Here is a 24276-nt window from a genome sequence, read left to right as displayed (position 1 = left end):
ATAACTTGTTTAGTGTCAGCTCCACAAAAGCATTTTTCATGGGTGTGTTAAACGTATTGGACTCTAGCCAATCGTCCTTGTACACCCACATTTCTCACTGAAATGAAGTTTTAGGTGTGCAACGAAGGCAGGATCCTCAATACACATACTTTTGTTTATCTTAACTTTTCTAATTCTATATAACTAGGTAAGTTGTTTGCTCCTCTGAAATAGTTTACTAAAAGAAGGTGACACAACTGGTATGCAGAAAACAAACTTTATTCTGCCACTTAATCTCAAGAAGTGGAACCTAAGATGGAGCATTGGGGGTGGAGGAGTAAATTATCCCACACCTGCCTATGGCATGGTTCTAATACCTTCCTCTGAAGCATTTGGGGTTGGCCACAGAATGATGTAGCAGATGGATATCAGGTCTGATCCAATCTGGCAATTCTATGTTACTATTTGATTCTTACTATTTATTCCAAAAAGTTCTGCTGGTGCTGAAAATAGATAGCCTGACAAAATTCCCTTCACTGATACATACCACACTTCCTTACTCACTTAGAGGAATTTAAAATGTCAGAATAAATCACATCTAAACAGCCCATAAAAACTTACCATTGACTTGTACAGTAGATCTTGCCGTAATTCTAACTACTGCATCATTAAATCAGAAATTGAAATAATACTTTTTTTTAATTAAATTGACCTTAAAATCTAAGAACAACATCTAGAATTGGAAAGGAATTGACAATGAGAGGAATAAAATGAAAATGGGATTCCCCCAACCCCATGTATGCTAAAACTGTGTCAAGGCACAAAAGTATGAGGATTGTTAGTTTTATCTCATTCTAATCTGTTCTATCTGTGTTACATTGATTGTAGACTGTGAATTGTGAGAAAGTGGTTTCTATAGCTCAGGAGTCCATTAATTATTTCTGTTAACAATGTTGGGAAAAATATATAAAGTTGTTTGGATTTGAAGACTATAGGCATCATGAGATGGAATTACTTTAAATGGCTTGTTTTTTGCTTCAATCAAGAGCTGGGGAGCGAGGGAGGGGAGACAGTCAATTTCAATTAACATTTTTTCTTTTTCTTTTTTTCCAACTGAGGCATAGTTTTAAAAACTTAGCAAAATATTAGGAAACCAGCTGTAGGAGGACAAGTAAAGAGGCTTGTGTTTTATTTTGTTTTTTTCCACAAGAAAGTATTACAATAAATATTTGTAGTTATCTTTTCCAACTGTGGCACAAGGATTTCTTATATGTTGCATATTGAAATCCCTATAAAAATACTTCCTGACAGAAAGAGCTCATTAATTACACTAAATTTTTAGAACATCCCTCCTAGGTTCCTAACGAGACCAATCAAACTCTAATCTTTAATCTATAGTTTTATAATACTACAATCTGCTCATTTTAGGTCCACTACTGCCCTTTAGTAGAGTAGGCCAAATCTTCTACTGGTGTAACTTCATTGCATTATTTTTTTGTTCTCCACTAGATTATAGGTTGCTCCTGTGTAAGACCTGGTACAAAGGCCTGATCAAATCCTTCCATTGACTTCCTCAAGCATTACATAGGAGGGCTAGGATTAGATATAATTCTGCTGAAGTTAATGGATTAAATGGGGAATGAATTTGACCTCAGTGGGATGTGTGTGTGTTTGAGGGGGAGGGAGGGGAAATGTTACTGTGATTTGTTGATTCCAGTAATGCACAAGGATATTCAGTTGTAGTTTGCATTTTACTTTTCTCATTCTGGCATCATCTTTGGGAAGGTCTGACCAGAACAACATTAAAAGTTAGAAGACTCAATAGCATTGTCTTGCTGTTATGGTTATAAAGGCTGCATACTATATTTATTAGCATACCTGTACTTTTAAGCAGGCTTCAGTCTCAAAACAATGTCCTGAGTGTGTCAGGTTTTCACAGCATTTCTTACCTCTGTCTTGGCAAGCTGATGAGTGGCTGTTTATGGCACCTCTTACTTAGGCTAAAGAGCTTGTGCACAATTTTCTGTGCCTTAAGGAAAAGTTGTTTCATGCTGTTTTCCAGTTGCTCATAACGACGCTGAAAATTAGAATCCATTGTCCACAAATGCATTATGGTAGACGTGTTGAGGAAATAGTTCATGGGCAGCCTTTTCATAAAGAACTTGAATTCATCTGAAAAATGGCAAGATTCAATGTTTTGTAATTACATATCTATGGTTATTTTTTGACACAATTTGTTATATTTTGTTGCAAAATGTATCATTTTACAATAAAACATAATTGCATTACCAATGACAACTAGATGACAATGATAAAATAACAGAAAATTACATAAATAGTAACTTAAATTAAGAATAAATACACATTAGCCTTATTCTCCACTTTGGTAACAAAAAGATGCCTTAGTGTATAAGAATTAGGCTCTCTTATATCCAAATAAAGGACCTGGTTTTGAAAACATTTCAGTGCACACAGTTTTAATCAGACAAGGAATAGAAATAAAGGGTCCAGTGATTAAGGCACTAGTCTTAGATAGGGAATATTTGAGTTCAAATCCTTGTTTCACCAGACTTTCTGTGTCACCTTGGGCAGGTCACTTAGGGTCAGATCTTTAAAAGGTATTTAGGCAGTCAAAGAGGCAATAGGTGCCTAGTTGAAAAGCACCTTTTGAAAATCCCACTAGGTGATCACCTGCATCTTTAAATGTCCTTTTAAAAACCTGACCCTTGGTCTCTCTTAACTTCAGTTCCCCTTCTGTAAAACAGGGAGAACAGGATTTTCATACCTCACAAGGATAAATACATTGAAGACTGAGAGGTACTCAGACATTATAATAATGAAGGCCATACAAGTACATTAGATAATAAATCAATGGGATTATTCACATGAGATGCTTATTTCTAGAATTTAGACCATTCTTTTATTTCCTTTGAAAAAGGGACCTTAATGGTAGAAAACATCTTAAATACTGCACTCTTATGTAACTTTGTGCTTTCCCTCCACATATTAGATTCCACATATTGTTGTCTAGTTCCCTCATCTTCCCATTCCTGTTTGACAATCCATGTTTTGTCAGATTGGTCCTACACCGAAGTCATGATTATCCCACCATAACTCCTTAACCCTGCCAAATTGTGTAGATGCCAGCTCCAGAACAGAACCCCCATGACTTCAATGGGTCTGCATGAGTAGAGTGGTCTGTCTTCACGGAAGAGCGTGCACGGCTGGGACCTTAGTTACAACTACATCTGGTGTAAAAAATGTCCATTCTATTTTTTGGTTTTGAGGAAAATATCTGGTCTTGTTTATACAGGTTTTTAGCTGAATAAAAATCAATTTCATGATGTAAAACCTGAACACTTTAGTAGAAAATTCTTGCATGTTTTGGCTTGTTTAGTTTACCAAGCTTTGTTTTGGAGTGGCATGGGGTGATGGAGAGGAGAGAGAGAAATCCAGACCAGCTCTAGTTATAGGATCACAATCTTGAATGAAAATGGGCATCAACATTTTGGCATGATGTAGGTTTAAAAATAGTAAGTTTTCAGTATTGGATTTTCTTATGCAAAGACATCATTTTCATAACTTAAGACAACACAAAAAGATAAATTGTGGAAAGCAAGTGACAGGCAAATAAGTTTAACTATGCATTGCTTAAAAATGTTCCCTTTGTCAGAACTAAAGAACAGAGGTCCTAATCCTCAGCTAGTGTAAATCAGCATCACTCCTCTGACTTCTATGGAACTATGGTGATTCCACCAGATAAGGATCTGGCAGGGCTGCCCAGAGTAGGGGGCAAGTGGGGCAATTTGCCTCAGGCCCCGGGCCCCTCAGGGGCCCCCATAAGAATTTTTAGGGGCCTCTGGAGTGGGGTCCTTCACTTACTCCAGAGGCCCCAGAAAACTCTCACAGGGCCTGGGCCCCCAGAGCTTCTTCCACTCCAGGTTCTCGGCGGCAATTCCACTCCAGAACCTGCCGTCAAAGTTCCCCAAAGACCAGAGGCGGGGGGGTCCTTCCGCCCCAGGACCCACCACCGAAGCGCCAGGTCTTCGGCAGCAATTCAGCTGCAGGGGCCCCCTGCTGCCGAAGACCCCAGGCCCCCTGAATCCTCTGGGAGGCCCTGGGATCTGGCCCAGAAGTTAGTTCTCCTGTCTACCAGTCCTACGCTTTAACCACAGAACTATAATTTGCCTTTCATTACTAGTAAGTATTTGTTTTTTTACTTAAACTTACTTTCTTACTGCTGAAAAATAGAGACGACAACATCATCATAATTTCTTTTAAGTTTTCACACTGCTATGATCACTTCTGTAAGAAACATTGTCTACTTGCAGTCCTTTGCACAATAGCAATGTGTTCTACAATTTGTTTACAAGTAATAAGAAAGTTCTATGCTCAACTTGCAATACAAAACTGCAAAATATAATACCATTTCCAATATGAAAACACATTTTCTTACTTAATGATCACTGCCCTGCCCTGTTGCTGTACCCTCTACTATTATGTTAAAGAGCCCTGTATTGTATGAGAGAGGTAAGTGACAAAAGTAATATGGTTACACAGTACCTTATCACCTCACCCCAAAATCATCTGTTTCAGATATGAAGACAGTTGCACATCACGAACCATTAGAGTGCAATACTGTAGTCATCTCTGAATAAACACCACAACATTAGGTGGCCATACAAGTGCCTAGATATATGTAGAAGATGACACTAGATTGTAAACTAATGTATAATTCCAGAGTGATGTCCTTTCAATAGATAGTCATGCATCCCCACTGGCCGAGGTGTAACTGAGTTGGGATCAAGAATCTTGGCCCCTCAGTATCCAGTGTAAGGGGAATAATTTCATGTCCTGCAGTCAGGATAGGGTCAGGCCCATATAATAAAACATGAATGGAGGCAGAGGGAAGAGTACCACTGAGAAACAAAGTGAGATGCTGAACTCATGTTAGGTATTTCAGCACCTAATACCATACAGAAGGTCACATTTTCCCCAGGTCTTTAACATGTCCTTTCCCGTTTATTTGAGCATGGATTTATCTGTGTTCCCTGGGAAAAAAAAGACTAAACCTTCATTCTTCTTAGATCTGTATTAGAAATGAAATTAATATGCATACTATTTGTAGTATTGAGACAGGAGGATCTGGGCCCTCCCATAACTAAAGAACCATTCCCTCAATTAAGGGGGAGGAACTCTAAGTCCAGGCTACAACTGATTGCTGGGGAAAACAAAGGAGAAAACAGGAATGGGAGTGAGGTTAAATGTTGAAAATCAGGATAAACCAGAGAACCCTGGAGAGCACCCACCACTTCTCAGAGGCATCCGAGAAGTCAATGGACACTACCCAGAGGAACTCTACCTAGAGACATGAGCAGAGAAGGGACACGAAATAGACCTCACAGTTCCAGAGTACCTCCCACTTCCCTGTCCAGCTTCTTCCTCCTAGACCATCATGGACAGTCCTAGGAAGAAGTTGACAGGGAGGTCCTGTGACTTTGAGGGGGGCACAGAGGGGATGTGCAAAAATCCAAAGGTGCAGGGAAGAAGTGTGTGTGTGTGTGTGTGTGTGTGTGTGTGTGTGTGTGAGAGAGAGAGAGAGAGAGAGAGAGAGAGAGAATGCAAAACACAATGGGTAAGTACAATATGATAGTTTAATATTGTGGTAGTGGTTCATGCTTTACCAAAACAAACGAACAAACAAACCAACCAACCAGAAAAAAAGTTTTGTCTAGATCCTCAGGTGGTATAAATGAGTGCAGCTGAGGATCTGCCCCTTCATTAACTTACATTTTGTGTTTTAATATTATATTCTTAGTAGCACTGATATCCAGTCTGGAATAGTTTCATTTTACAGCATCAACTCACTTTTCTGTAAGTTAAAATGTAACAATACCATAAAGACTTGCTTCTGTTCAGGCTTGGCCTGGGTCTAAACTAAGCAGAATTTTTATTTCTTACAACCAGTCTTCAAAAAGCAAAACAACAACCATAAAATGAGTTGAAACAATCTCTCACTAACTGATCAGTTTCAGATATTTTTTAATCAAACAAATGTTTGGGGTGTAAGTTTCGTTAGGGGGTCTCCCCCCTTGAAATGACAAATAAACTGGAGGACAATCATTCCTACATTTAACACTTTCTCAATTGTATTGAAAGGTCCCTCCACCTCTCCCCACTTCTGATTAGACCCATGAAGCCACCCTCCATCACCACTTGTTAAATTTTCAAGTAAGTACCATTGTGCTTTCTCTCATGCAGCCCCTTATGCTTGTTTACAGGTAGTTCCTCCTATGCAAGAACAAGTCATTGTCCTCTTATAAACTTTCCTTAAAACTCTCCTCTGCTGTGTTGTCTGCAAAAAAATTGACAATGGCTAGTCCTGTGGTATGCAGAGAACACTGCCTATTATGCTGATTGTCTATTTGATTCCCTGTGTGGCCTCATCTGTCTTTCTGTACACACCTGTTGTCTGTCTTGTACTTAAATTGCAAGCTTTCTGGGGCAGGGACTATCTTATTTTCCCCTACAGTGCCAGGTACAATGGGGTCCTGGTCTAGGACTCCCAGGTGCTACAAAAATATAAATAAGCTTTAGGTGTAGGTTGGTTAGATTTTTTTCTTGAAATGAAGAAGGAATTGGAGGGCAGCTGCTTGTAAACAACAATCCACAGTAAATGTAGCTCTGTAGAAAAATGTATTTTTCAACACAATACTTCATTAAAATAAAAATGTTAAAGCTTCTTGACAGCAATTTCAGTGGTCTGTTTTGTCACTTTTCAAAATACTGACACATTTTTCTAACAAAAATACTTTCAATAAGTAGAGAAGTTGTGAATAAAAATGTACAAAAATATGTGTAAAGGATGGAATGTACACTTATGTACTTTCTTTTTTTTCACTTGATTGACAGTATTGATAATTTAAACATTGTCAGTAAAATCTGTCTCTACCACATGGTGATACTGGCACTTCATCTGCATCTCACCTCTTGGCTGGTATCAGTCCCTGGTGGTGCTCCAGCAGGAATCTCCAAGTAGGATTGGACTTCCAAATTCAATCCTGCCATGTGGTAGTGGCCATGGTGGACTTCATCCTTGAACAGAGATCCCATGCAGAAGGGCATCTTACCCAAAAATATGGGGTGTCTCTGAATGACAAATACAAGCAATCCTCTAGACATGAAGAGGATTGTGTATGCATCAGTTATGTAACACTGCAAAAGGTTCTGTTGTTTCAAATGGCCATTTCAGCAGCCATGTTTTCTGTATCAGCACATAAACCAGTATCTTCTCACCAATGTCACCACACTATATAATTCTAGTTGCCAATTTGTTAATGGGAAATGAGAATATGATCTTGTCAAATCAAACAGACCCTTCATCAGACTGCTACATCTTGTCTTCCACCACCATGGGACTTCAGAAATAAACCTACCCTCTGATCTGACCAGAAGACTTTCAGTCTGCTGCTCAGTGCATCAAAGAAAGGTCACTTTTACAAAGTTGTCTCTTCTATCCAGCAAGGAAGAGTATGTCTACATGTGGGCACATCAAACCCTCTGCTAGTTAATTCCTGAAAGATGCAGAAGACTCAAAGAATCTGTGATTCCACATGCTGGCCCAGATGGCCGTGGTTTCTAGAGCCTCATATTTATCCAGGCTGACTCAATTCTTTATCCTGGTGTCTCTCAATCTGAGAATCTACCCTGGAATTATCACAAATGATCAGGCATCCATGCTCCATCTTAAACTGAGTGTTGTCTCCCCTCATGGAATGGTTACTGAGGTGATTTAGTTCCAGAGATATAGCTTTAAATTCATGTCCCAAAATTCCTGGCTTTCAATAGCTAAAGGTGTTGCAAATTTATATAAAAATAAAAGTTTTAATTGTGATATGTTCAATTCCCCATGGATCCTCTGGAATGCCCTATCTGTCAGATGGTTTAGTCTTCATTTGTCTAGGTCTGGTTTTAATGTGAATCCTATTTAAGTTCATCTGAGAGAGACAATTCCTTGAAATAAGTTAAAAATAATTAATAGGATCACAGTGTGCAACTGAGCAGTAGTCAAGTCCAATGAGGAATTAAAAAAAACAAGAGGGGAAGGTGTTTAGAGTTACTGATGTGAATTCAGAAAGAACAGGAGTACTTGTGGCACCTTAAAGACTAACAAATTTATTGTAGCATAAGCTCTCATGGGCTACAGCTCACTTCATTCAGGGATTCTCTCCTCTCTAGAGGGATGAAATCCAGAATTGTCTAAGAATGAACTTCCTCCAGCTTATATCCTTGAAACCTTTAGACCACAGTATTTTGATTGCTGTGAATGTAGGCCTTATTACTTAGCCAAACACCTCTGGGAACTGTAGTACTTTATTCACAGTAGAGGTGGTGGATGTGAACAGCAGCAAAGCAGCCCCCCTCAACCCTGCCCTGCCAATATGCCTCAACTCTAACCTGACAGGAACACTCATCCTCCATGGCCAATTCAGTCCTAAACCTTTTATGTCTGTGCTGTAAACAAGAGTATCGTTGACTACCAATACTGTTGTATTTTGTGATTACACTAAGAACTGAAATTGATACCACACAAGCTATCTAAAGATGCACATTTGAGAACATGGAGGATTTTGAGCACTGAAAGTTGAGGTTAAAGCACGGAACTGAGCTTCAAGAAATCTGGCCCTACCACAGGCAACTATGGCCTCAGCAAAGTCCACGATCAAGAGCTGTGATAGAGAATTTCAAAATCCCCAACAGTGCGTCCTACTCTTCAGATAACAGCATTGCAAGCTAAAACTCTCTTCTGACAAAAAGACAATGGTAATGGAACTCTTTTCCCCATCATAATGCTTTTAATTATAATCAGGGCAATAAATGTTATAGTTGGTGAAACACCAATGGATGCATCAAATTGAAATCTCAAACCACAAAGCTACCAAAATTTTGTGCAAGGGACTGATCTGCAATAGAACTGATATTTCAAGCAGCCAAATACTGTAAATGTCCAATAAAATGCTGCTCCAGTATTGTCCAGACTCTAGAGATTTAAATTTAAAAAAAAATAAAAATAAAAATAAACGACCCACTCTGTTCCAAGGACCCAGGAAAAACAAAGCAGTAAAATGAATATATATATTTGTTTTTATGTTCCAATTAATTTTAGTTGTTTGATTTACATTAATCCATCTAAAAAAGTAGCAGCAATATTACAAGAAATATATATTGGGGGGGGGGGAACTATATATACGAATGACCTTGGCTTGAAATGACTTTGGTTTTTTCCACAGAAAAAGGTAGCAGAGGTGAACTTTAAATGAGATTATATAAATCATTCAGCCCTCTGGAATGAAGTCATTTGCTGTTCTTACTCTCTTAAGGTGTAAGTACAGGAAACAAACACATGTACTGTGAAAGGGATGGGCTGGACATGAAGCTGGGATTTAGAATAAATGTTAAAAATCATAGGATCAAACTATCTGGTATGACCTGGTCACTTTGTGCTGCTCAGGGGGTGCAAAGTAGCTGGATTCTTGCCAGAATGGCCAGTGCGGAACTCTCTCCACTAGTATAAGCCTGTTGGGGCAACTGCTCTGCTGGGAGTTCCTCCTCCAAGCCTAGTGGAGGAAGAATGTCAGGGGATGTGCATATCAGAGTGCCAGTTGGAGGGGAGTGTAGGAAGGACTACAGTGCACTGGTCCTCCACAAGTATAGGATCTCTTTAGGATTGTATGGAAGTGGTATAAATTATTGTAGCCCCCAGGATGACTTAACTGTGAAATTGGTGCAGAATCAGAGAGCTTTAACTGGCTCTCTTAGATCTTCACCCTTCCTGGAGGGGACTGGAGCTCACATGCAGGGGAAGATGTTAGAGAACTAAGCATTTCCATTAAGGGTAGAGTCTCCAAACCCAGTTAGGGACTAATCCTGAGGTATACAAGGCACGACTTGTAACATGAGGTGCTCTCATGGAAATAGGAGACAGACTTGTTGAAAGTCTCTGGGTAAGACAAGAGGGGTAAAATCAAGGGTGATGTCATGGTAGGGGTCTACTACAGACCACCTAACCAGGAAGAAGAGGTGTATGAGGCTTTTTTTAAACTGCTAACAAAATCATCCAGAGCACAGGACTTGGTGATGTGGAACTTCAGCTACTCAGATATCTGTTAGGAAAATAACACATCAGGACACAGATTATCCAACAAGTTCTTGGAATGTATTGGAAACATTTTTTTTATTTCAGAAGGTGGAGACAGCTAGCAGGGGAGAGGCTGTTCTAGATTTGATTTTGACAAATAGAAAGGAACTGGATAAGAATTTGAAAGTGGAAGACAATTTGGGTGAAAGTGATCATCGGCCCACTTCATCATATGCATAGAATGGAACATATAGTGAGGAGATATATATATATACACACACACATACAGAGAACATGAAAAGGTGGGAGTTGCCCTACCAATTCTAAGAAGCTAATTAATTAAGATGAGCTATTGTCAGCACGAAAAAAAGCCTTTGTAGTGATAATCAAGATAGCCCATTTAAGACAACTTGACAAGCAGGTGTGAGGATACATAACATGGGGAGAGATTCAATGTGTGTAATGGCTCAGCAATTCTCAGTCTCTATTTAAGCCTAAATTGATAGTATCTAGTTTGCACATTAATTCAAGTTCAGCAGTTTCTCGTTGGAGTCTGTTTTTGAAGCTTTTCTGTTGCAAAATTGCCACCTTTAAATCTGTTACTGAGCGACCAGAGAGGTTGAAGTGTTGAAGATAAGATCCTATGAGAAGCAAGTATAAGAGGAAAAAACAACAGAAGACAGCTGGCAGTATTTCAAAGAGACATTATTAAGGGTACAAGAAGAAACTATCCCACTGCCTACGAAAGATAGAAAGTATGGCAAGATACCACTGTGGCTTAACCAGGAGATCTTCAATGATCTAAACATTTAAAAAAGAGTCCTACGAAAAGTGGAAACTAGATCAAATTACAAAGGATATAAACAAATAACACAAGTATGTAGGGACAAAATTAGAAAGGCCAAGGCAGAAAATGAGATCAAACTAGCTAGAGATGTAAAGAGTAAAAAGAAAATATTCTACAAATATATTGGAAGCAAGAGGAAGACCAAGGAGAAGGTAGGCATATTACTCAATGAGGGGGGGGAATAATAACAGAAAATGTGTAAATGGCAGAGGTGCTTAATGATTTCTTTGTTTCGGTTTTCACCAGGAAGGTTGTTGGTGATTGGATGTCTAATGTAGTGAATGCCAGTGAAAATCAGATAGGATCCAAAGAGGCTAAAATAGAGAAATAATATGTTAAAAATTACTTGGACAAATGTAGATGTCTTCAAGTCACCACGGCCTGATGAAATGCATCCTAGAATACTCAAGGAGCTGACTGAGGAGATAACTGAGCCATTATCAATTATCTTTTAGAAGTCATGGAAAATGGGAGAGATTCCAGAGGACTGGAAAAGGGCAAATATAGTGCCTAACTATAAAAACGGAAATAAGGACAACCCAGGGAATTACAGAACAGTCAGTTTAACTTCCGTACCTGGAAAAATAATGGAGCAAATCATTAAGCAATCAGTTTGCAAACATTTAGAGGATAATAAGGTAATAAGTAACAGTCAGCACGGATTTGTCAAAAACAAATTGTGTCAAACCAACCTGATAGCTTTCTTTGACAGGGTAACGAGGCTTGTGGATGGGGGAAGTGGTAGACATGGTATATCTTGATTTTAGTAAAACTTTTGATACTGACTCACATGACCATAAATAAACTAGGGAAATGCAACTAGATGGAGCTACTATAAAGTAGGTGCAAAACTGGTTGGAAAAACTTCCAGAGAGTAGTTAGAAGTGGTTCACAGTCATGCTGAAAGGGCATATAACAAGTGGGATTCTGCAGAGATCAGTTCTGTGTCTGGTTCTGTTCAATATCTTCATCAATGATTTAGATAATGGCATACAGATTACACGTATAAAGTTTTTGGATGATACCAAGCTGGGCGGGGTTGAAAGTACTTTGAAGGAGAGGATTAAAATTCAAAATGATTTGGACAAACTGGAGAAATGGTCTAAAGTAAACAGGATGAAATTCAATAAGGACAAATGCAAAGTACTCCATTTAGGAAGGAACTATTAGTTGCACACATACAAAATGGTAAATGACTGCTTAGGAAGGAGTACTGCGGAATGGGATCTGGGGTGATAGTGGACCACAAGCTAAATATGAGTCAACAGTGTAATGCTGTTGCAAAAAAGGGAACATCATTCGAGGATGTATTAGCAGGATCTTTGTAAGCAAGACATAAGAAGTAATTTTCTGCTCTACTCCACACTGATTAGGCCTCAACTGGAGTATTTTGTCCAGTTCTCGGCACCACATTTCAGGAAGGATGTGGACAAATTGGCGAGAGTACAGAGAAGAGCAACAAAAATGATTAAAGGTCTAGAAAACATGACCCGGGAAGGAAGATTGAAAAAACTGGTTTTGTTTAGTCTGGAAAAGAGAAGACTGAGAGGGGATATGATAACAATTTTCAAGTATGTAAAAGGTTGTTACAAGGAGGAGGGCAAAAAATCGTTTTTCTCAACCTCTGAGGATAGGACAAGAAGCAATGGGCTTAAATTGCAGCAAGAGAGGGTTAGGTTGGACATTAGGAAAAACTTCTTAACTGTCAGGGTGGTTAAGTACTGGAATAAATTGCCTAGGGAAGTTGTTTGGGAATGTGTGTTTAATTTTCATGGGCAATATCAAAAATGAAATGTTTCAACACTTCGAAATCGGATTTTTTTTAAGAACGCTTCATTCTATGACAAATCTATCTTGACTTTTTTGTCCCAATTTGGAATGAAAACAAATATGAAAATATCAGAATTTATCGTAGGACACAAATTTGGGGGTGGGGTACGGGGTGGTTGGTTGTTATTTTTTCCCAACTCTAGTTAATATCATCAAAAATATCATTTCCCTAAAGCTGCAGACTATCATAATACTTAAAAACCAGAAACATAAGCATAACCACTGCTGCTTCCAACAAAATAAAACCTAAGGCCCTGATCCTATAGGGGGCACCATGTTGGCTGACTTCTGCTGTCTTTATTTTGGGATTTGGGCCTAAATTAGACAAGGCAAACAAATGAAAGACTTGTCCCAGAACTATAGCTCTAGAAAAGGAAGGAGAAATTACTGAAGGGAAAAAAGCAAAAAAACAAAAATGAGAGTTCTTCTTGGAAGAATTATTGCATATACATTACAAATGATTAAGAAATGACAAATCATCAGAGACAATCTCCATAAAGAGAAAAGAGAAGACAAGAATGACATCTCTTGTAATATTGAGTTCAAGGCTGCCAGAATGGATTAAAATTATCCCAAGAGTGAGATTTGTTACCAGCTTTCAAAAAGAACAAACAACTACTTATGTCCATCAGGTACAGGACTAATGTAGATTCATACTGGATGAAACCTTCTCCTTCTCTTTCATTACAATGTCATCATACTTTAAGCGTTATCTGAGCAAACAACATCTTGCATAACTTTAAGTAGATTTGCCAGGTGCTAAACTAGCAGGAGGCACATAATGCTTTTAGGGCTGAAAATGAGGCAATTATGTTGTCGGAGTCTGATTGGCTGTCCTTTCACTTTTGGAATATGAGATGAACAATTTAGAAATTGGCTCTGAAGAAATTCTGTACATTGCACCTGTTCACTTTATTAAAACACTGACACCTCCACAGGGGTGAGGGGAGAATATTGGTCACAGAAGCAATGACATCTGGGTATATCTGTTCTTACTATTGATTAAATTGCCTGACAACCACATGGGGAAGTTAATTACTGGGAGGCAAATTAACACCTCTGCAAGATAACAGAGTAAACAATAATTATATTAAGAATACAGGAGGCTTGAAGCTTTTCTCTTTTCTGGAGCCTGAAGCTCTAAGCCCCATCTTAAAAGAACCACTGCTATATAGCTCTGGGGCAAATGGACTGAACCATATTGACTAATGTCTTTATTCATAATGTTTAACAAGGAACTTCTACTGCCACTGATTCAGCTCAGACTGTTCACAATGAGTCTTTCAATTAAGATTTAGAATGAGACTCACTTGGCATAGCAATTGGCTTTCAATCCTGATTTAGCAATTGGGTCTGTTTTGGTGAGAGGAGAGGCAGTGGGCGCTGGGTGAATAATCCCGCCTCCTATATACTGTGAGATTGCATGGATCTTTCATAGACACATTCTTTCTCCCTTCTGAATCAATAACAACATATCCTATCATGGCACAAAGTTAAATCTGTAATCTTTATAGATTAAAGGAGTCCTTCACACTCCAGTCTTAATTTTAAGTTTGATTTATTAAGTTTATGCAGCATCTTCTCTCCCAGTTAAAATGGAGTACTTGAAAAACCAGTAATGGATCATCAAGCTACTGTACAAAATCGCTTCTACTGAGAAAAGTATTTCTTTGCAAAGGGTATTGTGGGATTCCAAATGCATTGTCTTACTATTTCCAGATCAAATTTGCTCAGTGTACAAGGAGATACATTTAGTTCTAGCTACTAGCCCTGCAAACTCAGACTGTGATCTGAAAGCCAAGCTGGGCGCTTTCCTTCCTTTGCATCAGCACAATAGAATGTCCATAAAAATGTACCCATAGGAAGATCTGTGCAACCCCACTGTCTCTAAATTATGCCCTCAGTAATGCTTCTACAACCCCTGTACTTTTTAATAGAATGGGACAAGTGCAAATGAGGACATACTGTACAATGGCACAGTTTAAACTTGTCAGTTACCTTCAGACGTCATCCTAAATAGTCTTTCTCACTGCTAAGGGAAGCACAGGAAAAATATCAAGGTAATTTAAAACTAGTTGCTAGCTAAAGGTAATCTGAAAATAAATTAAGCATGACTGCTACAAATTAAAGAGAATGAGGCTGAATGTGAGCAACTGAGGACATAATTTGGAATGTAGGGTCTCTATCACCTGTGATGATATGGGAGAAATAACAAACCTAAGCTGGTGTCCACATTGTAGGTAGACTTTGAATGGTTGGCAGCTGGGGGGAAAACAAAAGAAAATATAAATTGAGCTAATTTGAATTTGGAGCTTTTGAGGTAATACAAATGGAATCTCCTGGTGCCCATTTCTACAGAGAAAATTTTCAGAGTAAACTACACCCAAGGAAACAGCAAATATCAATGGCTTATTGAGTGTGAGGGTAGTCTTAAAGTAAAAGAAAAACAAAATTGTACTGGATTTTTCTATTAAATAGATGAGTACTTACAGCTAAATATTAAGGACTAAATTTAACCTTGCTGAAACTTCGCTAGAGTCATCCATCAACAAACATCTGACATAGTAATCACACTTAAAAATGCTTGCTAAATGGAGAGGATGGGAGAATAACAGGTGGTGTTAGTCACACTGAACATGCACTACTGGAAGAAGCTGAAATACTACAGAGATGAGGGTGGGATAAGAAGCTTTATAGAAAAAGCAGGAATTTGCCTATTGAAAGTGAGCTTAGCACAAATCTCACTCCACTAAACATAAGCATGTTGTTATTTTACCATTTCCCCCAGAACCTCCTTTGTTGTGAAAAGAGTCAACAACAAAACATCTTTCTCTCAATTTGAGAGAGTGAGTCACCCGCTTTCCTGGTGGTCACCAACAAGGCTGATCTTATATTTGCTTTTTACACATTAATTATTACTCTGATTTTAGCAACTACTTTATCATTGTAACTAGCTTAATGACAAATCTCTAGGAGACTGTAGAAATACAAGCTTTAAAATATTATAGTACAATTTTGTGAACTGTGCTGATTGGAAGTATACATTATGGCTCAGTGAGTGCTCAGCACCTAATTACCACCAGAGCTTTTGAGAATCAACCCCTGAAAGCTTTCATGTTCGTGTTAGATGAAACAGCACATCCAAGATGGTTTCTGAAAATAGTGTGGAATTTTGTTGTTCCCAAAATACAGTAGACAAGTTCACCATACTATTAATAGATAATTCCTTAAATTATCCTTTGAAAAATAGGACCAGACACATCAGAGCTATTCTCTTCTGTTGATTTATGTAGATTGTTCATGAAGTGAGATTGTTCAAGATGCAAACACTGTCCACAAAAATGAAAGTTACATGAACCTTAACTTTACTGACATTTAACTCAATAATAATAATTCAATAATAATTCAATTGCCCCTTCTACTAGAGTCTCAATGAATTTCCATTTGTCCTTTAAATCCCATTCTTTTAGACAAGATGCTTCCAGGAAGAGTGCTAATAATTCAATCTACACAAAGACTTGAAAAAATATATATAATTTCAGGATAGATTGTTGATTGGTGTAAATCAGGATAGCTTCATTAACTTCAGGGGAGTTATGCTGATTTACATCAACCAAGGATCTAGCCCTCCATTTCAGATAAATCTTTCAATGTTTTCATTTCTTCTGATGATTATGTATCACTATTTACAAAACGCATCACTATTAAGCAACAGGAAATCCAGAAGTTATTAAGGAATTATGCACTGTTTCAGATATTCTTTATGCAGCTTAAATCCACTGACTCAAGGGACTTAAAGAAATAACATAAAAAGCAATGCAGTTGTAATAATACATTTCAATCACAGCTATGATGGAGGCTGGGCTCATAATGAACAACATTTTCAGCAAAGATTTATTCAAATTTTAAAATCAGTTGATTTTAGCAATGTTCATGCCCTTTTTGTTTTGCTTTCTGCAGATGCTGAGTTTTCCTTTCACAAACATCTGTGCCAAGCACATTTTCAAGAGTAATATTTACAGAGAGCAAACTTTAAAGTTGCGTGTTTGCTCTTAAAGTGTTTGCACGCTCTTTCAGGGAAATTCTTGTCCACAGAATTGTCTTTAGTTTCATTCCCAGTTTTGTTCATGACAATAGAAGATTTCAAAGGTTCACCGTTCTAAGTTATAAAGGGTCAAATTTACCAAAAGGCCACAATCTGGCCTCTAAATTTGTGCAGAACCACAAATTTGTGAGGACAAACAATACATGCTTTAATGGGTGCATACCTGCAAGATACTGTGGCCTTGATCCATTTAAGCAAATGCTTAACATGTTGCACACACATCATCTCAATTAATTCAGTGAGACTACTCACCACATGCTCATTTAAGCATGTTTTAGCACTGGCTTTGCCTGATCACTTGAGTCCAAGCTGAGTAGTAAGCTATCTATTCAAAGTCTATGCACTGTGCTACTTCTGTCTAAAGTATCTTGAGAGTTATAGTATGTTTGCATGCGAAACGTTTTGCACAGGCCTTTTTCATAGTGGCTTTGAAAATATGACTGGTGATATCTTTTAAAAACAGTAAAATGCAGCTCTTCTATATTTCTAATAAACGCATAGAAACAGAGAAGGATTGCATTCGACAATGTGCTCTTAACATTTGATCTTTTAGCTAAGTCTCTAGAATTCTTTGTAGGCTTCTTCCCCTTTCTTTTCCCCCCACATTCTTTTCAAAACAAACACACCAAATGACATTTGTTTCTTAAGGGGGAATTTCAACACCAACAACCTCACGTTCAAGGAAAGAAAAAATAAATAGGGAGTAAGCATTCTGTGCATGTGCACAGAATGAAAACAAAATATCAGGATGTAAAAAGATTTTATTTTCAGGTTTTCAGGAGTTATAAATAACTTAAAACCTGATTATGAAAATAGCATATATTTGATGAGATGTCACAATTTTCATAAATAGTCTTAATAATCCTGCCATCCACGTCTTCATATTTGCTTTTTTTTAAAACAGTCTTCCTTTTTATTATTATTATTTTAAAACATGCATTGCCGTGTCAACAATTAATTTACAATAGTCAATGTAATTTTCTTTTAAGAAGCTAGGACTGGAAGGGAGCTCATGAGTCATTGCGTCTAATCCCTTGCTATCCTAGCAACCACATTTAAATGCCACTGAGCAGCCCACTTGCATCAGCATTCATGTTATGCTCCCTGTCAGTAACAGTCCTGGGCCAGGGAAGCTAACGATCCAATCAGCGGACCAGATTCAGTGATGAATCTGGTCATGTGCCACCTGACGTACGTTGCACATACACTAAGAAGAAGTATCAGTATGTTTCTTTTATTTCTGTGAATTTTGTGAAAAATTGTTACTATCTTTTGGTAACACTTTTTTTTCATGTAAGTGCTCAATGGTTTGAAGCTATTTATATGGGATGTTGCTAGGTATTGTACAGTTCAGTGGTACTATAGACAATTTCTGCTTGGGCACCACTCAAACCTATTTTAAGTTATTGTTATTAATAAAATACATCTTGATAAGGATATTTCTTCCACTAAATACTGTACAAATATAGATAGATAGCTCCCGGCCCCGTGATCATGGGATAGATCCTGTGCTGAAAATTGTGTGTGAGCTTAAGTGCTTTCCCAAATGTTGTTATAAGTACAGGTGATACTGGAAAAGTTACACAATTTTTAAACCCATTTGTAGCTGGCATAACTTCAGAGGCATTATATATGTCAAAATAGGCACAATTTATTGTACATAAAAATGGGGTAAATGAAAAATGGATTTGTTTTGACCAAAAGCACTCTCTTTATGCCATTGTTAAAATACAGCTTATTAGAACATTCCTATCATGGAGAATCATGCTTAAACATGAATTCAGCCAAGGTCCTTGAGACACTAATGAAATGTACTAAGAATTTAGGATGAACAGTTTCAGCATGAATTGTTGATACGAAAACAGCTGCTCATCTTGCAAGGGTGGTAGAGAAGTCTGAAGGCCAGAAGATATGGTTGTGTGTATAAGATATGATAAGGAATAAGCAGATGGCTTAGAGTAAACAATTCAAAATAGCTGTCAGTTCTTTGGGTGAAAACACAATATGTTTTCTGATATTAAGAGGTTACATGAAACTCAAAGAACTAACTGTGTTTTGAGTTTCTGGAGGGAAACTACAATGATAAAGCCAGCCAAGGACATTGTGAGAAAAGAAATACGCTACTGGAAATGTTCATTGCCCACAATGGGATTTGAGTTCTTGTAAGCTGTCAGAAAAAGAGTGTGTTAAAAGACATTTCGTATTGAATTTTGTTAGCCTACCAAATCTTTATTAATTACCACTGTCCTAGGGAAAAATTGCTGCTAGCTATGAATTGTTCATGGAAAAACAATCCATAGCTCAGAGGTACCTACCTGGCATAAGACATCTGATTTTTTCCAAAAATGTGTATGCTAATTGCTCACCTAATTTGGTGTGCATTTAACAGGGGTAAGATTAGAAAGGCAAAGGCACAAAATGAGCTCAAACTAGCTATGCGAATAAAGGGAAACAAGAAGACTTTTTATCAATACATTCGAAGCAAGAGGAAGACCAAGGACAGGGTAGGCCCACTGCTCAGTGAGAAGGGAGAAACAGTAACCGGAAACTTGGAAATGGCAGAGATGCTAAGGACTTTTTGTTTCGGTCTCACTGAAATTAAGGAAGCTCACTAGTGAATGTTATGGAAGGGGTAGGGTTAGAAGAATAAAAAAAAAATAGCAAGTTATAAAAACACTTAAAAAGTAGATGCTGCAGTCACCAGGCCGGATGAGATGCATCCTAGATTAACTCAAGGAGTTTAATAGAGAGGTATCCGAGCCCTCTAGATATGACTTGAAAAGTCCATGGGAGACGGGAAGATTCCAGAAGACTGGAAAAAGGGCAAATAATAGAGCGCATCTATAAAAAGGGAAAATAAAACAACCAGGAAATGCAGACCAAGTATTTAACTTCTGTGCCAGGGAAGATGAATGAGCAAGTAATTAAAGAAATCATTGCCAACAACTTGGAAGGTGGTAGGTGCTAGGAATAGCTAGTATGATTTTGTAAAGAACAAGTCAGTCAACCAACTGATCGCTTCTTTGATAGGATAACGATCTTGGGATAAGGAAAGCGTGGATGGTATACCACTTAGTAAGGCATTTGATACGATCCTCGCATGAGTACCTATTCGAAAACAGGCCAAATACATATTTAGAATGGGGCTACATAAGGTGTTATCTGTATTCAGGTCATAACTGGCTGATAACCATACTCAAGAGTAAGTTTATTAACTGGCTCCCATTCCTGCTGTGGAAAGGTATAACAATGGTCCGCAGGGTCTTTTTGGGACCGACTCTTTCAAATATCTCATCACAACTTAGATGTGGCAAGAAAGTACGCTTATAAGTTTGCGGACGAATACCAAACTGGGAGGATTCAACTGCTTTGGAGGACAGGTCAAAACAAAAAATCTAGACAAATTGAAAATGGGTCTGAGTAACCGGATGAATTCAAAAGACAAAATGAAAAGTGCTCCACTTGGAAGTAACAATCAGTTTCAACACATACAAGGAAGAGACGTCAGGAAGGAGATGCAAGAAAGATCGAGGTCATAGTGACCACAAGCTAATAGAGTCAACCATATGAAATACTTTAAAAAAGCAAACGTGATTCGGATGCATTAACAGGTGTTGTACAACAAGACACAGAATCAATTCTTCGCCTACTCTGTCTGGTTAGGCCCTCAAAATGGAGTATGGCCAGTTCTGGCACCGCATTCAAGAAAGATTGTGGAGAATTGGAGGTCAAGAATAGCAACAAGAATGACTGTGAGGCTTGAGAACATGACCTACGAAGAAGGCTGAAAGAAACTGGGTTGATTTAGTTTGGAGAAATAAGACGTGAGAGGAAGATAGCAGTTTCAGTATCTAAAAGGGTGTCATCAGGAGAGGAGAAACTTGTTCAACCCTAGCTCTAATGATAGAAACAAGAAGCAATGGCTAAACTGCAGAAGGGAGATTTAGGTGACATAGGAAAAAAGTTCTAACGTCAGTGTAAGTTAAACACTGGAATAATTGCCTAGCAGTTGTGGAACCTCCATCTTTGGCGATATTAAGAGTAGGTAGATAAATGTCTATCAGGGATGGTCTAGACAGTATTTGGTCCTGCCATGAGGGCAGGGGACTGGACTCGATGACCTCTTGAGGTCCTTTCCAGTCCTAGAGTCTATGAATCTATGAATCTATGAATCTGTTATTTGTGTCTGCAAGAGGTTTGTTAGATATACACAATAACTGGCTATATGCATGTGCCACTACAGCATGTATCTACAAATTTGACTTTCAACTGCACTTAAATTCTGGCATATACATTTAGGTAAATCAGGCCTTAAAATTCTATCGAGGAGAAAACTTTATAAGCTCTCTACTTTTCTTAGGGAGCCATGGAGCTAAGAGAACCATTTTGAGGGGTTTTTTTGTTCTTGTTTTGTTTTTTTAAATTCATTAGTACTAGAGATCCAGAAGGAGATTTTCAAAGGTACAAATGGTAGTTAGGCACTGAACTGGTATTTTATGCCTTTGAGAATCTACAAATCTACCCTTTAATTGTTTTATCTGAAACAGACAAAGGAGAGAGAACACTAACAGCAGACAAGTAGTCTTAAATAGAATGTTCGCAGTCTTATTCTTTAGGATGAATTCCAGCCATGGATACATGTGCGTGACCCCCGTTGAACTCAACAGCAATTATAGATCTGTTATCTGAGGCAGAGTTTCTCTGTTTGATGACATGCTTGTTATATATTTAAACTGAAGTGAAGTGGAAAGCAGGAGAGTTAGAAAACTGGTAAACTCACATACTCATATTTACCTGGATTTGAGTTACATAAATAACACTGGATGAAATCTATTTTGTGTACAGAAAACCAGCATGGGGTAGTGCATTGGGCTGTGACTGAAGGAGCATAAGTCTTTAATTCAATAATAATATGCTGTATGACCTTGGACAAGTTATATCCCCTCCCATCATCACTGTCTTGTCTATTTAGAGTCTGGGCTCATTAGGAAAAGAAAATAAAAGGCCTCTGCACCCCCATTATGCCCTTAAATCCATTAAAATGGGATGTTGGCCTGAGGAAGGGCTACAGGAATTTCCCTTATTTGCTGCAGGGAAATTAAATGTGAGCTGTTTAAAATGACATTTTTGACAGTTTTTCCTGAAATATGCTATTAACATGCATTAAATAATATCTCCTACGTTGCAGAATATCCAAAGCATTCGTAATGTATTATTGGTTTTAATAGAAAGTTGACATTAAGTGAAATTTCTGTTGGAAGGATTTTTCAAAAAGTAATAAGATTTATGCAGATTTTGTCATTCCTCACAGAAACTCCACTATCTTCTGTCAAACATTGTCATTCCCCCCTCTCCCCCCAATTCAGAACAGTACCAAATGCTGGACAATATTTTTCACCTATGTTGTCCTTGCTTTCAGCGTATGTCTTTATACAAAATATTCTAAAAATGTAAGGCAGAAATTTTCAAATATTGCCTAAGGGATTTAGACACTCATATCCCACTATATTGTCTACACTTATTGAAATAAATTCAAGAGATAAGGGTGTGTGAGAGGTCAAGGGAAATGGTTTAATGGAATTCCTATTAATAATTTATCTACTCTCATATTGTTTAAGGAATAAACCTAGTAATAATTACCAACATGCTGTGTTAATGTTAAACTGACATGCAGATCAATACCATTTTAAATATAGTTGAATTGCCATTTTTTTATAAATGTAGGGCTCCAGTATTAGCAATTTTTCCCTTGACATTATGTTCACTGCACCCTGAGAACGCACTGTGAGTGGGTTTTACTTCTTTCTTGCCCTATTGATACGTTTAGTAATCTCTTTCCCAGATACTGAAAACTATAAGGCTAAACATCACAAATTTGTGGCTAAGTCTGAATTTGATGGGGACTAAAAAGGGGTATATTTGCAGCCATTGCTTTGACTATACATAAGTGGTGAAAAGTCCAGGTGAATACTAAAGCTGTAGACTGTTTGAATAATCTCTGGCCAGATTCCCTCAATGATGGATGGTGATATAAGGGTTATAGAGGTACTGAGTTGTTCAAAATGACATCCTTCTCCCCTTATTCAATATTTCCTGGATATAGCTTCAGTGAATTGCTCTTCATCTACTTTCAGACTTCAGCCAAGATCTCCCTTAGCTGAGAGATGGCACTGATTGCATCTGTTGGGAAGGAAGGTGCTACTGAGCTCTGGGTATTTTTAAATTGTGTATTGCTCAGTCCATAGGAAAAACAGGTTTTATAACCATGTTGTTTAGGGAAATGATCTTCTCCTTCATGGTGGACTGCCCAAAGCTGTTACTGCTGCAGTGAAACTTAACTGTGTGTGACTCAAGGATCTCATTTAAACATGCTGTCTTTATCTCTCTAGTAACATCTATAAACTCCATGGAGTAGAGCTAAAGCTAAGTTTTAGCTGTCTTTCTATCCAGTATTCCTCTGGCCTGGTGTAAGGGGCTGCCCTCCCCCTAGAATACCACATGTATTTTTAGATGGATACTGCCCATTGATGCTCAGTAATTCTCACTGGCATTATTTATTAAAATAGACACCTGATAAATAACTAACCGAAACATTCCTGTTGGTTAATATCCAGGGGAAAGTATCTATTCATAATCACATTGATGCATCTCCACCTTATTAAATGAAGTCACTCTATTTTCTCAACAAAGGGAGAAGACGTGTTTAGATAGTAAGCTCTTTTGGTGGCAAGAACAGTCTTTGTACAGAACTTAGCACAATGGAGTCCCAATACATGAGTGAGGCTTCTGGGTGCTATTGCAGTATAAATAATACTGCTTGGGTAAGATGCAGCAACCAAAAAAATTTGCAATACCATAGAGGCCATGGAAAGACCATTATTTTTACTGGGAAACTTGTCATAGACTTAAATATTCAGCAGCAAAATCAACATGGTACCATAAGAGATATGATAGGTAGCAGCTTAACACATTTACGCTCTGAGACAAACAAAAAGGGATGTTACTTACTTGTAACTGAAGTTCTTTGAGATGGACTCTGCAAATTCCCACATGTGGAATATGTATTCAACGGTCCAGCCTTCTACTGTTAGTGACTGTTAAAGCACTTGTGAGGCCCCCCTCTCACCACTCCCCTTATCACTCCTGTCAAGGTATGAACCCCCACTCTGAACCTTAGCGGCCAAAAGACGGGGTACCTGCATGAACCCCTCTAAGCTTAATTACTAGCTTAGAAATGGTAGAGCTGCCACTACTCAAAAATATAGTGTTTTGGGGCACCTTCTGGCCCCCAAACCCTTCCCTGGGGACCCCAAGACCCAAACCCCTTGAATCTCAAAACAAAGGGAAATAAACCATTCCCCTCCTTTCTTTCTCCCA

The 24276-nt window shown here is 38.1% G+C and overlaps 1 protein-coding gene across 4 annotated transcripts in view; it reads right to left on the bottom strand.

Moving 5' to 3' along the window:
• Positions 1–24276, bottom strand: part of BRINP3 (BMP/retinoic acid inducible neural specific 3) — a 348258-nt gene that overhangs the window by 56531 nt on the left and 267451 nt on the right. For all 4 annotated transcript variants that reach the window (XR_012656261.1, XM_032768511.2, XM_075067860.1 and 1 more), the window contains exon 7: positions 1929–2151. Coding sequence is in view for 3 of the 4 variants with exons in the window: in XM_032768511.2 (XP_032624402.1) it covers positions 1929–2151 (223 nt within the window). In the remaining variant the exon portion in view is untranslated. The remainder of the gene's footprint in view (positions 1–1928; positions 2152–24276) is intronic.

The sequence above is a fragment of the Chelonoidis abingdonii genome, chromosome 7 (assembly GCF_003597395.2).
Source record: "Chelonoidis abingdonii isolate Lonesome George chromosome 7, CheloAbing_2.0, whole genome shotgun sequence".
Taxonomy (NCBI): domain Eukaryota; kingdom Metazoa; phylum Chordata; order Testudines; family Testudinidae; genus Chelonoidis; species Chelonoidis abingdonii.
This window is presented reverse-complemented; position numbering and strand designations above follow the sequence as displayed.